The sequence below is a fragment of the Solanum verrucosum genome, unplaced genomic scaffold (assembly GCF_900185275.1).
Source record: "Solanum verrucosum unplaced genomic scaffold, falcon-dt-bn FXZP01000253.1, whole genome shotgun sequence".
Classification (NCBI taxonomy): domain Eukaryota; kingdom Viridiplantae; phylum Streptophyta; class Magnoliopsida; order Solanales; family Solanaceae; genus Solanum; species Solanum verrucosum.
In genome coordinates this window covers 3,190,829-3,205,170 of record NW_026019984.1, presented here as the reverse complement: position 1 = coordinate 3,205,170, position 14,342 = coordinate 3,190,829, and the positions used below count along the sequence as shown (strand labels likewise).

Below are 14,342 nucleotides of genomic sequence, written 5' to 3'. Positions count from 1 at the left end.
ATATGATATGATGATTACTTATTTAATCTTTTATTCTATATAAAATACTCTAATATATATAGATTCTCTAATATTAATCTATATTTGTATTAGTTACGTGAATTTCTAAATTATAAACCAAATACCATATTAATTAATTTTATATATGAATAACTTACCTCTTAATCAACTAACAAATATGATATTACTTATACAGAATTTAACACTTGCATAATTCATTTTCAAACCAATTACCAAGCGACCTATAATTAGCATCAACAGGTAAAGTAAAGTTCCTTTAGTAATTGAAGATAGAAACGTTTATCTTCTCAAATTAATTTTTTAAAACCATTTCGTGGTTCTTTATTTTGCTTTGCAGATGTGGTGCATGATTTGGTAAGTTCCTTTTAGCACGGTAATAATGAAGTATGTAGAAATTTATTAATTGGGGGGGCCCTTTCTACAACCACCCTTATTCTCTTGCTTCAATTATTGAAGTGAAAAAGTAATGAAAAATCAGACTCCATTGGAAAAAAGACAGTTTGCAAACACAGTTGTATCAATTACAAGTAAGAGCACTAGCAAAAGAGAGAGAGTTTGAGAGAAATCACAGGTCATTTCTTGTTTGCAAATTACTCTTAGCATTCAGCAGGTAAAATAAAGTTCTTTACAGACACTATTTGAAGATATATTTTGTCAAAATTCTTAAAGAATCATTTTGTGTTTCCTTGTTTTGATTTGCAGATTTCAGAAATGGAGATTGGGTTAGCAGTTGGTGGTGCATTTGTCTCTTCAGCTTTGAATGTTCTCTTTGATAGGCTTGCTCCTCAGGGTGATGTTCTCAACATGTTTCAGAAGCATAAGCATCACGTTCGGCTCTTAAACAAGCTGAAAATGACGTTGCGTGGTCTTCAGATTGTGCTAAGTGATTTAGAGAATAAGCAAGCATCAAATCCATCTGTGAGCGACTGGCTTAATGAGCTTCGAGATGCTGTCGACTCTGCTGAAAACTTAATAGAACAAGTCAATTATGAAGCTTTGAGGCTTAAGGTGGAAGGCCAACATCAAAATCTAGCAGAGACAAGCAATCAGCAAGTAAGTGACCTCAACCTGTGCTTGGGTGATGATTTCTTTCTTAACATAAAGGATAAGTTGGAAGAAACCATTGAAATATTGGAGGTGTTGGAAAAGCAAATTGGTTGCCTTGACTTACAGGATCATTTTAGTTCACCTAAACAAGAAAATAGAACACCTTCAACTTCTTTGGTTGATGATTCTGATATCTTTGGAAGGAAGAATGATATAGAGGAATTGATTGACCGTTTATTGTCTGAAGATGCAACTGGAAAAAAGCTGACTGTAGTTCTGATTGTTGGAATGGGCGGCCTGGGTAAGACAACACTTGCTAAAGCGGTTTACAATGATGAGAGAGTGCAGAAACATTTTCTTTTGAAAGCTTGGTTTTGTGTTTCTGAGGCATATGATGCTTTCAGAATAACAAAAGGGTTACTTCAAGAAATTGGATCAACTGACTTGAAGGTTGATGACAATCTTAACCAGCTACAAGTCAAATTGAAGGAAGGATTAAAGGGAAAGAAGTTTCTTCTTGTTCTGGATGATGTGTGGAATGACAACTACAACGAGTGGGATGACTTGAGAAATGTTTTTGTACAAGGAGATATAGGAAGTAAGATCATTGTGACGACACGTAAAGAGAGTGTTGCCTTGATAATGGGAAATGAGCAAATTAGCATGGACAATTTGTCTACCGAAGCCTCTTGGTCTTTATTTAAAAGACATGCATTTGAAAACATGGATCCCATGGGACATCTGGAACTTGAAGAGGTCGGAAAACAAATTGCAGCTAAGTGCAAAGGACTGCCCTTAGCTCTGAAGACTCTTGCTGGCATGTTACGCTCCAAATCAGAGGTTGAAGAGTGGAAACGTATTTTGAGAAGTGAAATATGGGAGCTGCCAGACAATGACATATTACCAGCGTTGATGTTGAGCTACAATGATCTTCCTGCACATTTAAAGCAATGTTTTTCCTATTGTGCAATATTTCCTAAAGATTATCCAATTAGGAAAGAACAAGTTATTCATCTATGGTTTGGCAATGGTCTCGTACCAAAGGACGATGGGATAATTCAAGATTCAGGCAACCAATACTTTCTCGAATTGAGATCAAGATCATTATTTGAAAGGGTCCCAAATCCTTCTGCAGGGAACATAGAGGAATCATTCTTAATGCATGACCTTGTCAATGATTTAGCCCAAATTGCATCTTCAAAACTTTGTATAAGGTTGGAAGAGAGCCAAGGATCTCATATGTTGGAAAAAAGTCGGCACTTATCTTATTCAATGGGAAATGATGACGACTTTGAGAAGTTGACACCCCTCTACAAATTGGAGCAGCTGAGGACATTGCTTCCGACATGTATTAGAAATTATTGTTATCACCTTCTAAGCGAGAGGGTGTTGCATAACATACTGCCAAGACTAAGATCCTTGAGGGTACTATCATTGTCTCATTACAATATTAAGGAGTTGCCAAATGACTTGTTTATCAAATTAAAGCTCCTGAGATTTTTGGATATTTCTCGGACAGAGATTAAAAGGTTGCCTGATTCTGTTTGTGCATTGTATAACTTGGAGAGACTTCTCCTGTCAGATTGTTATAAACTTGAGGAACTACCGCTGCAGATGGAGAAGTTGATTAACTTGCGTCATCTTGACATAAGCAACACTTTGATCTTGGAGATGCCGCTACATCTGAGCAAGTTGAAAAGCCTCCAAGTGTTAGTGGGAGCCAAAGTTCTTCTAGGAAGTTGGAGAATGGAAGATTTGGGTGAAGCACAGAACTTGTATGGATCTCTATCAGTTGTAGAGTTGCAAAATGTGGTCGATAGAAAGGAAGCTGTGAAGGCAAAGATGATGGAGAAGAATCATGTTGAGAAGTTATCTTTGAAGTGGAGTGAAAGTAGTAGTGCGGACAATTCACAAACAGAAAGAGACATACTTGATGAGCTATGCCCACATAAAAACATAAAAGAAGTCGAAATCACTGGATATAGAGGGACAAACTTTCCCAATTGGCTGGCTGATCCTTTGTTTCTTAAGCTAGTACAATTGTCGATTGATAACTGCAAGAACTGTTATTCCTTGCCAGCACTAGGACAACTCCCTTTTTTGAAATTCCTTTCGATTAGAGGGACGCATGGAATAACGTATGCAGGAACTCCTTCCATCTCTAAAGCATCTGCATCTGCGGGATTGTCCAGAAATAGAGTCCTTTCCTGAAGGAGGATTGCCCTTCAATTTAAAATTCCTTGTGATCAACAATTGCAAGAAACTGGTGAATGGCCGAAAGGAGTGGCGTTTACAGAGACTCTCCTGTCTCATACAGTTATTTATCTATCATGATGGCAGTGACGAAGAGTTTGTTGGTGGTGAGAATTGGGAGTTGCCTTCCTCTATTCAAACACTTACAATACACAACCGCCCATTGGGCAAACCACTACTAAAATTTGACAACGGGGAATACTGGCCAATTATTGCTCAATTTCCCACCATAAAGATCGATGGGGAATGCATGTGATGATTAAAACGAATGGCTCTTCAACTGATGTAAGCTATTATTTTCCCTTGGAAGCTTTTTATTTCCGTTTACTTCACTTTGCTTTTTTGTTAATTCTTTTCATTTTTAATCGCTAGTTCTGGAAACATGTGTTGCACGTTTATCCCAAAATATTTCATATAATTTTTGTATTGCAAATGACATATTTTATCCCCTTCAAATCTATTGGTATTTACTAAAAAAATATCCACCATTTTTACTATAGAAAGTACATATATCTTCCTAATAAAAATAATACACCCTTAATTATAAAATTGACTAAAAGTGCATAAAGTAAAAATAACTAATTATTGTACAAATACAATATTCAATGTAAATTCTCAATATTAATAACCATAAAACAATAAAAAGTTATACAATAACAACAAACAAGAAACATAAGCATTAAAAAAAAAACAAATAAAAAGAGACAAGAGAAGAGAGCATAGAGAACTTCTTTGTTGAATGAGTGATTAGATATAGTGTAAACCTGCAAAATTGAACAACTCAATATTTCATAAAGATTTAAGCTATATAAAAGATCAAGTGGAAGGTGTACCCATCAATCAAGAATAAGAAACTTGATATTAACATATGACAATATAGTGGAAGTATCAACTCCAACAATCCTTTGTCACAATCTACATATAATTAATATTGTTATTCTAATAATATAGCTTTTTGTCATGCTTTCCCTATTAGAAAGACCCTAATAGGAAAAGACAATAATCTAAAATATTAACTAAGTACTATATACATGCAAAAAATATGAACAACAAATTTATAAGTTATACATACTATTTACTTACCATTAAAAGAAATCTGGACACATTAGTATATGACAGGACATTAAGAGAATCAATATACTCATCTTTTACATCTGTTCACGAGTTCTTTTTTATTTTTTTTATTCTTTCCGCTAAAGCTATTATGTCATTCACAGTGAACTCAGGTCTGCTGTTATAGGCAAGTCTTCAAGATGGGGCTTTACCGCTGATACTATTTCGTGTTTCCAGTGCAAGCCTCTTTTGTAAGTAGAAAAACTCGATTTGTAAATATGTGTGGGACTCAACTAGTGATTAGAGTATTGATTTTGTAAGATTTGTGTCCAGAAAATCAAATTAGAAAGATAACTCGTGATGATTGAATAAGCTCGAAGAAGTGGATTTGAATTTCAAATCGTGTCTTCTTTTTTATGTGTGTGTGTGAGAAATTTGAAGTGTTGTTTAGATTTGTTGGAATAGTCTAAAGAGATTGTCTCTATAAAATTTGAAGTCATTTGATGGAGATCTGATTAGATGATTTTGAACAACAATTGCAACTGAAGATGGATATGTATATTATTTTTATAGTTAGCAACATGTTATATATTTTATAGTGGATATATTATTCGGTGTAGGGTATCTACATTGGAGTCCAACTAAATTCGGATTTGCACATTTCAACGGGGGGAACTCTTGACATGATTTTTTCCATTCCATGGCTTATAATGCTCCTAAATTCTAATTAAGGGTAGAAAAATCTCAACTATTTCACCACTACTCATATGAGTTATATTGGATATACAAATGCAAATATTTTTGAAAAATCCCAAATAACTAAATCTTACACTCATTAACTACAACAACTAAAGCATATTTATAGCCCTCAAATGTAAGTAGAACTCAAATTTTGGCCATGAAATATAAGAGATCGATATATTTTATGTGTAATCTACAGACTTGGATGCTTCATCGACTCACGATGGAACCAGAAGATTCATCGTAGCATCTACAGAAAAGTTGACAGTGAGATGGCTGGCCATCTTCTACTGACTACAATTTTTTGGTAAGCAATGCAGTTTTTGTTAAGATTGATTGATCTGCCGGGTTCTTTTGTCATTCTGGCTCCTCACCACTGTTTTTGCCCTTTCAAAAATTTGTGCAAGTATAACCTTTACCCTTCTGGATAATGTTAGAAATGAGTTTAATCTTTGCTCGTATATTTTTCAACCAAAAATTTCGAAATAATACCTTCTTAAAAGAAGCATAATTGTTGGTGTCACTACTTCAAAATATGAGTTCTTAAGGACTTGTACACTGCGCTAAATTGTAAGCTAGATGGAAGACAAGTTTTGAAAAATCAAATCGAGTATTAAATTTGATTTCATATAGTAATTTCAATGAGTGTTTTAAAAAGTGTGAATGCAAGGACGAGACGTATTTTAAATGACACGGGGTGAAACATAACATGGGGTGTACGACCCATAAGTCTTATGAGTATTTAATTTTTAATATTTTATAAATAAATAAAAGATGAAATACAAAAAAAGAAAAAAAGACAACTTTGTTTTCATATAGAATACTACACAAAAGATGAAACTTTTAAGAAATTGGACTATACAAGTTAAGCTCATTTGAGAAAGAAAATTCCCATATAATTACTTAATTGACACGACACAAGAGAAAACAATAATAACTATGCATTAATCTCAAATAAGTTTGAATCAGATATTTAAATTTTCACGACTCCATTTAAACTCAACTTGTGTCATCATCGTACCAAATAATTATTTTTAACTACTAACAATAAAATCAAAAAGTTCACTTGAGCATTCACACCAATAACAAACTAAAAGTATAAGTTTACAAGTGAAGTCTATGGAGGGTGGTATATATTTAGCTATAACCAAAAGTTGTTTTCGATAGACCCTTGGGCACAAGTAAAGCTCACACAAGATAATTTCAAAAATTAATTATTAAACAAACCAAAAAAACAAAATGTATGAAATTTTGCCATGATTTTCAAAATTCAAAACACATATTCTTTCTACATTCTTATTAAAGAAAAAAGAGAAGGAATATGAAAAAGAAAAGAAAAAGAAAGAAAAAAGAAATGAAAAAACAAATGGAATCAAGAATAAAGGCCTTCGAAAATTGAAAAATAGGCTCGGAACTCAGTCCAAACCAGTTAAATATTAGCTTCGGAAAGCCGTTAGAAATCCGAACCTAAAAATTCTTCATCTTTTTTTCCTCTCTCTTCTTTTTCTCTTTTACTTCTCATTTCTTCTTTTAGATTTCCCTCCTTCGACCAAACCCAAATCAAAACCCTTTTTCTCAGGAAAAAAAAATCAAAGATTTAATCACAGTACTTTATGAAAAAATCTTTACTTCAAAAAAAAAAAAAAAAAAACTAACAAAGTTTTCACCTTTATGTTGAATTTGGGTATATGAGGGTTTGTTTCATAGAAAAAAATTTGTGGGGTTTGAGTTTTGAAGTCATTTCTTGATTACCCAACTTGTGTTTCTTGAATTTTTTGTTAAAAAACCTTTCTTGATTGATTTAGCCATAAGAAGAAATGAAAGGGGATAGAATGGCAAAAAGATCATCTTTTGGAAGCATTGTGAGGAAGAGGTTATCAGATATAACAAATTCTCTTCCACAAACACAGCAAAAATCGCCTATCGATGTCGATAAGGTTTCGCCTGATGTTTCTTCAATGAAGGACTACATTAATCATCTTGCCAAAGTATGGTTCTTTTTTTGCTTTTTTACTTAATGGGGTTTTTATGAATTTATTTTTTATGATTTGTTTTAGCTTACTGAGGACATGACGCTAGATATGAGGTTTTGGAGGTTATAGAGATTAGGATAGAAGAGTAGTAGGTAGAATTGCTCGTGTAGTTTCTTATCCTTTGATTTATGTTACTATGTGTTGATTCCTTGTACCTCGACTATTGTATTGTTTTGTTGTAGTTTTGTTAACTGTATGTTGTTTTTGTTATTATATGTTGTTTGTTGTGCTTCTTGTACTACTTTTTCTGAACTACTTTCGGACCCTTTTTCCTTGAGCCGAGGGTCTATTGGATTCAATCTCTCTACCTTTGAGGTAGGGGTAAGGTGTGCGTGCATTCTACCCTCTCTATATCCCAGTTTGTGGAACTACACTTGGTATGTTGTTGTATTTTTTGTGATTTGTATGTGATTTCTGATTTTTGTGTTGTTCTTTGGTTGCTTGATGCAGGAAAATGTTGCATTGGTGAAAATTGTTCAAGAAAAGAAGTATGTATTAGTGTACACAATCTAGAACATGCCATTTTTTAATATATTTTTTTAACATTGTTACTATCAAGTTGTTTGATGTTTTTCTTATATGATTTGATTATGTTAACAGCAAGATTATAGAGCTGAGTGGACTTGAGCTTCAAAAAATGAGGATTCATCTACAAAAAATGCAGCTACAAAACTGGAATCTTGCTCAATCGAATAGTCATATGTTGGCGGTTAGTTTCTTCTTTCTCTTCATAGTAGTGTTCTTGCATTGAGGATAAATTACTCAAAATTAATTTACGATCCTTTACTGATTAATTTTGCAGGAACTCAATTTGAGCAGAGATAAGGTAAAAATACTTTCTTTAAAATAGATTGTTACTTAAAGGGGAAACTAGAGTTCTTTGTTAAACAGGAACTATTAATTTGTTCTGTACCAGATGAAATCGCTACAACATGAGCTGGTTTGCAAAGAAGTACTACTTAAATCGCGGACGTTAGAAGAGGTAAGGATTTTGTACTCTCTCAAAATTTGTTATTGCTTGCTTAAAGAAATATTGATGTGTAAAATTTTAGGTGCATACAATCTTGGTCTTGCTTAAGTTCATCTTGGCAATAGCATGAAGTTTCATCAATTTGTGTTTGAGTGGAATAAGTTACCTTTTTATGTTCAATTTGGTAATGCCTAAATTCATTTTGGCAATAGCATGAAGTCTGATCTTTGAACAATTGAAAACTACTTCAAAAAATTCTGAACTTATACTTAGTTCAGGAGTAGTGTAGCTTTCTCCTCTTAAAATGTTTGTAGGGGTTGAGATGTTAAAAAATGTTTGGTTTTACTTGTCTGGATGTGTGAAGGAAACGTTGATAGTTCAATGTAGACCATCACAACAACTAATGTGTGCTTAGATAGATAGCTTATATTTTATGCGACATAATGTGACATCTTCATTACTGTTATATCATCTTCGTTACCAGTAGTAGTAGCACCATTCTCATAGTTTCTTGTTCGTCAATTGCTGTTATCATTTACTTTTCCTGTGCTTCGGCTATTGGATTAGTTAGTTGTTGTTACTGTTCTTTCTCTATATGCTATTTACTGCTTTCCATAGCGATCTTTTTTGTTGTTGTTACTGCTTTCATTTTCATACTCTCTTTTCTCAAATTGGTTTGAGATGCTTTACTTGAGCCGAGGGTTAATGTATGCATACACACTCTACCCTCCCTAGACCCCACTTGTGGAATTACACTAGGTATCTTGTTGTTGTTGTTGTAATGTGACGTGTTCATTTATCTCTTGGATGGAGTTGATAAGCTTCTAGCTTCTAATTGTGTTGAACAGAGAAAGTATTGTTCGATAATCTCAGAACTAATTACACTTTGTTCGGTACATGCCTCAAGCTGCAAATTCAAAGCCTTTTTTTGGGCTTGTCACATAGTCTTTACATGTAAATAGTTAGATGCACCTAGTGCTGCTTTTCGTTATTGATCAGTAGAGGCATAAACTAGTGTCTTGTTGTAGTTGCAGGAACAAGAACAACAAAAGGACCAGCCAACAAATGACTTGCAGGTGTGGTACTTGAACTTCCAATTTGTTCTCCATTGCAATTATCAACATTCCTTTATCTTCTCTCACTAAGTAGATTTTTGCATATTTGACATTAGGATGAAGAGTTTATGGATATGGACTCTCAGTTGAACAAACATAGCAAGCCTAAAAATGGTAACAGACGCCAGCGTGCTACAAGAAGTCAATGTAAATGCTAGTTTATCAACTAGTGCATTCTTGATTTTCCAATTTATCTTTGTCATTGGCTTAACCGTTAAGTTATCTTCCACAGCTATGGGCCATTCAACAACATCTCAACAAGCTGCAGAAAAAGAAGCAGCAGAAAACAAAAGGTTAGTCCACATTGGCTTCTACATACGAATGTTAAATAGGCGAACTCATCTGAGGAAAACTCAACATTGTCATTGTAGGAGCCTAGGAGGAAGCACATTTTTCTTTACTAGTTATATCATCCGTGATTGCTTGAATCTCAAGACATTTTTCGAACTAATCATATCCTTTACAGGCGATGTTTGAGAAGAAAGTCTACTAATTCCAAAAACCAACAGCCAGAACCGGCAGCAGAGGACTTGTTTGAATTAGAAGGCCTTGCTGTACCCTTTAACAGCCCGGTTCACATAGACGGTTTTGTTCTATCGCCTTTATCTGGCATTGAGGAAGTGAAACATGACAAGGAAAATGTAGCTCAACTTTCACGAAGGTCTTCTATTGGAAGACCATCGCGTAAAGCAGCCGAAAAGGTCCAGTCCTACAAGGAGATTCCAGTTAACATCAAAATGAGAAGAGTTGCATGAGCTTTATAGAGCTTGAAGAGAATATTTAACTCCATAATGTAATGTAAGCTGTGTTTATTCTATGTTAACCTGTTTTGTGACACCATTGATTGTTCTGTATATGGATGTATTTAAAACAGTTAACTGTCTCCATGGCTACAAACTAGTTCAATCATTTAACTTGGGATCATGTGGTTAGTTGTTTTTAAGGAGGAGCAAAGTTTTCCTTCCTTCATTCTATATAAGTTGGAAATGATATCATCTATGTTTCAATTTGTTTATCTGTTTTGATTTGGCACGGAATTTAAGAAAGTAAAGGAAACTCTTGAATCTTGTGGCTTTAAATTAAGGATATGTAGGATGTACCAAAATGCTCTTTAATCTTGTGGTATTAATCATGTTAGTCGGAAAATTAGAATTAAAGTGTTTCCAAAGGAAGAGATGTCTTTATTGAAACGGACTAAGAGAGAAAGTAAGACAAAGCAGAACCAAGTTCACTAGTCATTTGCTTCCACCTTGGACTACGGAAGTCGATCATTAGGGATAGAAGATTAGTAGGTAGTCAAGCGTTGTCTAATTCCTTGTTAGTTTTGTTATTATTATTCATATTCTATCTTATCCTTCGATTTTAGTATCAATTTTTTTTCCCTTTGCTTCGATAATGTGTCCTCTACTATGTTTTATCGTGAAATCTTTCTTTTATTATGCTTTACTTGAACGGAGGGGTCAATCGAAAACAACATCATTATCTTTATAAAGTAGACATAACACATAAGATTACGTACACACCACCATCAGATGACAATGAGTATGTTATTGTTGTTGTATTCACTCCCACCTTGGCTTGCTAGGCCAGGGTCATGCATAAGATTTTGATTTCTTGAAGGCCCATGGACTTATTTGGAGGAATAGTTAACCAGGTCCTTAGTTTCAACTTCTTCTTTTCTTGATAGGTTGTTTTTTATTGGGTATTCAATTTTCACATTGAAATTCGGTTAAGTCTAAATTCACAAAGGAAAATTCCACATTGAAGATAAAGGCTCCTTAATAGATTTGATTTTTATATATAGAGCTCTGATCGAAACTTCTAGCTAATGGTAAAAAAATACTTACCACTCAATGACAATGATGATTGGTTCAACTCTGGTAATCGATATCTACATGAAGTCCGGTTAAATTTGGATTCGCACCAAGAAATCTCATATAGGAATAAAGTGTTCCCTAACAAATCTGACTTTCATACACAAAAAGCTTAAATCAAAACTTCTGATTAAAGATGAAAAAATACTTACCACTTAATCATAATGGTTGTTGATTATAGTTTTAACTTTCAATGTAATATTTTTGTTCACAACAACTTTTATTTTTTTCTTAAAAAGATTCAATATATTAGCTACTCTTATAATTAATACTTGTGCTGACTTCCCTTGCTTCTTGACCCCATAAAATTAAAGTATCATAATGACTTGTCTGATGGCTCATTATAGTAACACAAATGATCATTTAATGTTCAGTAGTAGATATTGGGTGAAATTAGTTAAAAGTATGTGCAAATTGATATTCTAAATATCACAACTATTAATAAAAAGATAAAAAAAAAAAAATTTAAATAATTGTTCACCAATCATTTAAATTTTATCCATTTCAATTTGTTTGTTTTATTTTTCCTTTTAATCTATTTCAAAAAATATGTTGCTTTCTCTTTCACACAAGAATTTAAGACTACCAGATTAAAGATTAATTTCAGTACATTTGCCATATTTTTAAATTTAAGATGACAAGATTCAAATTTTCTTTTATTTTTTTAAACTTCGTATAAAATCAAAATAAAACAAATAAATTAAAACGGAGCACGAGTAATATCCTTATGGTGTGTCAAATCAATGCTACTACCTAAAAGTAGGTGGTTGTTGTTTTTTAATGTTTTTAGCGGCAACTACCGCTTGGGATTCCAAAGTTGAAGTATAGCTTTTGGGCCCTACTTTTGTGGAACCCAATAACATAATAATGGGCCCACCCACACAACATCGAGTTACGTGTTAAGAATCTTTTTTAACATATTTGGTATCTACATCGTTCGGTAGTTGATCAGAGTTATACAAGTATTAGTAATTTAAGGATTAGTTGTGAGAGAATTTATATATTATTCTATATATATATGTAAAGGAATTGTAACATCAACCGCAAGGTGCGATTACCTATACTTAGTAAAATAACGGATGGTAATAGATACCAAAAGTTAAAGACGGTATGAATAGGTTAATACCACAACGAACATGGTGATCTAGACTAACATTAAGCCTAAGACTACTTGAATATGCTAATACTAAGACAATGTTGGACTACCTATCCACGACCTGCATACCCTCATATCTAATGTCATGTCCTCAGCAAACTGGAGATGTGTCATATTTTGTCTAATCATATTTTCTCAATACTTCTTCGGTTTACCTCTACTTTCCTCGTCCTCACTAAGTCTAACCTCTCACACCCCCAAATTGGGGCATATACACAGTCATTTTCACATGTGCAAACCATCTCAACCTCTTTCTATCATCTTGTCCACCGTAGAGGTCACTCCAACTTTGTCCCGCTCATTCTTAATCCTATCACTAGCTCCTAGTAAAAAAAATCACTAATACTTTAGTAAATATTTCTCGGGGTATTCTATTTGGACAAAACTATTTAATTTGTACTTGTATTTTAGCCTTTTTAACGCACATCTATCCATTTTCGCACAATGTCAAACATGTGATGTTTAAAATTATATAGGACTAAAGTTTAGACATTTTTTTTCTAAAGTTCATACACAAACACTTGAACTTAAGTTATATGTGCATGAACTTCATTCAAAATTATCTGAGCATAAGGCAACAATGACTGACTTTATTCATATATGCCTGAAATTCAAGTCATATAAAACTTCAACTATATCTATCCGGACTATAATTTTAAGTCTAACTTTAGATATTGCATCTCTAAAGTTGTTTCGAAGTTGATAGATTTGTAAATCTTTATCCACACAAAAAGTGATTTCTTATCCAGTTTTCTTAGGAGTCGTTTGGTAGAGTGTATAAGAATAATGCTAAGTAGAGTGTATTGGTAATGATTACATTAATAATGCTTGTATTAGTAATGTTTACATTAATAATACATAGATTATTTCTTATGCATTGTTTGGCTTGGTGTATTAAATATTATATGCATTACATAAAAATATTTATTTACAAAAATACCCTTCACAATTATGATGGAAAAAATGTAAAAACGTTTTTAGGGGCAATGAGGTCTTTAACCATGTTAATGCATGTGTTAAAACCCATTGCATTACTAATACCTAGAAATCTATAGTATTAATACACACCTTAATACACAATCGAAAGAAAAAATGTACCAAATAAAGTATTATTAATACGCAAAATTAATACATGCATTATTTTGTTAATATACTCTACCAAACGACCCATTTTGTAAGTAGTAAGTACTTTTAATCTGGGCCTATATCAAGGCTTTTGAACGAATTCTCCTGCCCCCGATGAAATTGGGCTTTGCCTAGTGAAATTGGCCCATAATTGATGGGCTTAAAGTATTTTAAAAAGAAGGCCATTAATCGATCTATTTTTGCACTTTGAATACATGATAAAATGCTTTTATTATATACTTTCGAATCAAATTTTGAAAAAGTTTATGTGCAGTGTTTTCAAACGCTCATTACATGGATAAGTTAACCACTTAAAATATGTCTTATCTTTCAACTATATGCATTAGCCTCGATAAGTCGTAAAATCTCATGTCTGTTCCAATTGAGATTGATGTGTATAATTATAAGAAGTGTCATATTTTATATGATTAACTTATCTACGTAATACACGTTTGAAAATACACATAGAAACTATTTCAAAATTTGAGTCAGAAGTGTTTAATAGGAGTACTATTTCATGTGTTTATATGCTCAACTAAAACAAGATATAGTTTGAGCATTCAAATGGAATTTATGAATAAGTTTATAGGGTTTTAGATATGTTCCGCCAATAACTTTTTACATCTATAGGGATTAATTCTCTAACAACTTGAAGAGAAAGGACCCACTAAAGCCGCTATGAAATGCTATATATATATATATTAGTTTTAATATTCTTATTCATATTTTATTTTAAAATATAATTTTTTTACGAAGCAGTATCTCGTGACATCCAAATAGGCATATGCCTAGGAAGGGATGAGTCAAATGTTCATTTACTTCTCACAACAATTCCTATGAGAAAACAACTAACAAAACTTATTGTAGCACACCTGAATTTAATGTGTGCAAATAATTTGTATACCAAATCCATTTAATGTTCCAACCCTTCAATAGAGTAATAAATAAAGTTAG

The 14,342-nt window shown here is 33.0% G+C and overlaps 2 protein-coding genes across 3 annotated transcripts; both read left to right on the top strand.

Moving 5' to 3' along the window:
- Positions 1-603: 603 nt before the first annotated feature.
- Positions 604-3,279, top strand: LOC125818357 (putative disease resistance RPP13-like protein 1). The gene is made up of 2 exons (XM_049497880.1): positions 604-631; positions 724-3,279. Exon 2 carries the CDS (start codon positions 733-735, stop codon positions 3,277-3,279), a length of 2,547 nt encoding a protein of 848 aa, XP_049353837.1. The 5' UTR covers positions 604-631; positions 724-732.
- A 3,488-nt stretch (positions 3,280-6,767) lies between these two features.
- LOC125818213 (SHUGOSHIN 2) lies at positions 6,768-10,106 on the top strand. 2 transcript variants are annotated; one of them, XM_049497760.1, is made up of 9 exons: positions 6,768-7,103; positions 7,599-7,636; positions 7,749-7,857; positions 7,951-7,974; positions 8,065-8,130; positions 9,153-9,194; positions 9,290-9,380; positions 9,466-9,526; positions 9,700-10,106. In XM_049497760.1, the coding sequence occupies exons 1-9, from the start codon at positions 6,933-6,935 to the stop codon at positions 9,986-9,988; spliced, it is 891 nt and encodes a 296-aa protein (XP_049353717.1). In that variant the 5' UTR covers positions 6,768-6,932; the 3' UTR covers positions 9,989-10,106. The 2 variants fall into 2 exon arrangements, with proteins under 2 accessions (XP_049353717.1, XP_049353716.1); XM_049497759.1 differs by having other exon boundaries at positions 9,147-9,194.
- The last annotated feature ends 4,236 nt before the right edge of the window (positions 10,107-14,342 follow it).

Excerpts from the sequence above, each read along its gene's own strand:
- LOC125818357 (XM_049497880.1), top strand. The coding sequence starts at position 733 with ATGGAGATTGGGTTAGCAGTTGGTGGTGCATTTGTCTCTTCAGCTTTG.
- LOC125818213 (XM_049497759.1), top strand. The coding sequence starts at position 6,933 with ATGAAAGGGGATAGAATGGCAAAAAGATCATCTTTTGGAAGCATTGTG. Across the intron at positions 7,637-7,748 it reads AAAATTGTTCAAGAAAAGAA|CAAGATTATAGAGCTGAGTG; the intron begins GTATGTATTAGT and ends TTATGTTAACAG. Across the intron at positions 7,858-7,950 it reads CGAATAGTCATATGTTGGCG|GAACTCAATTTGAGCAGAGA; the intron begins GTTAGTTTCTTC and ends TTAATTTTGCAG.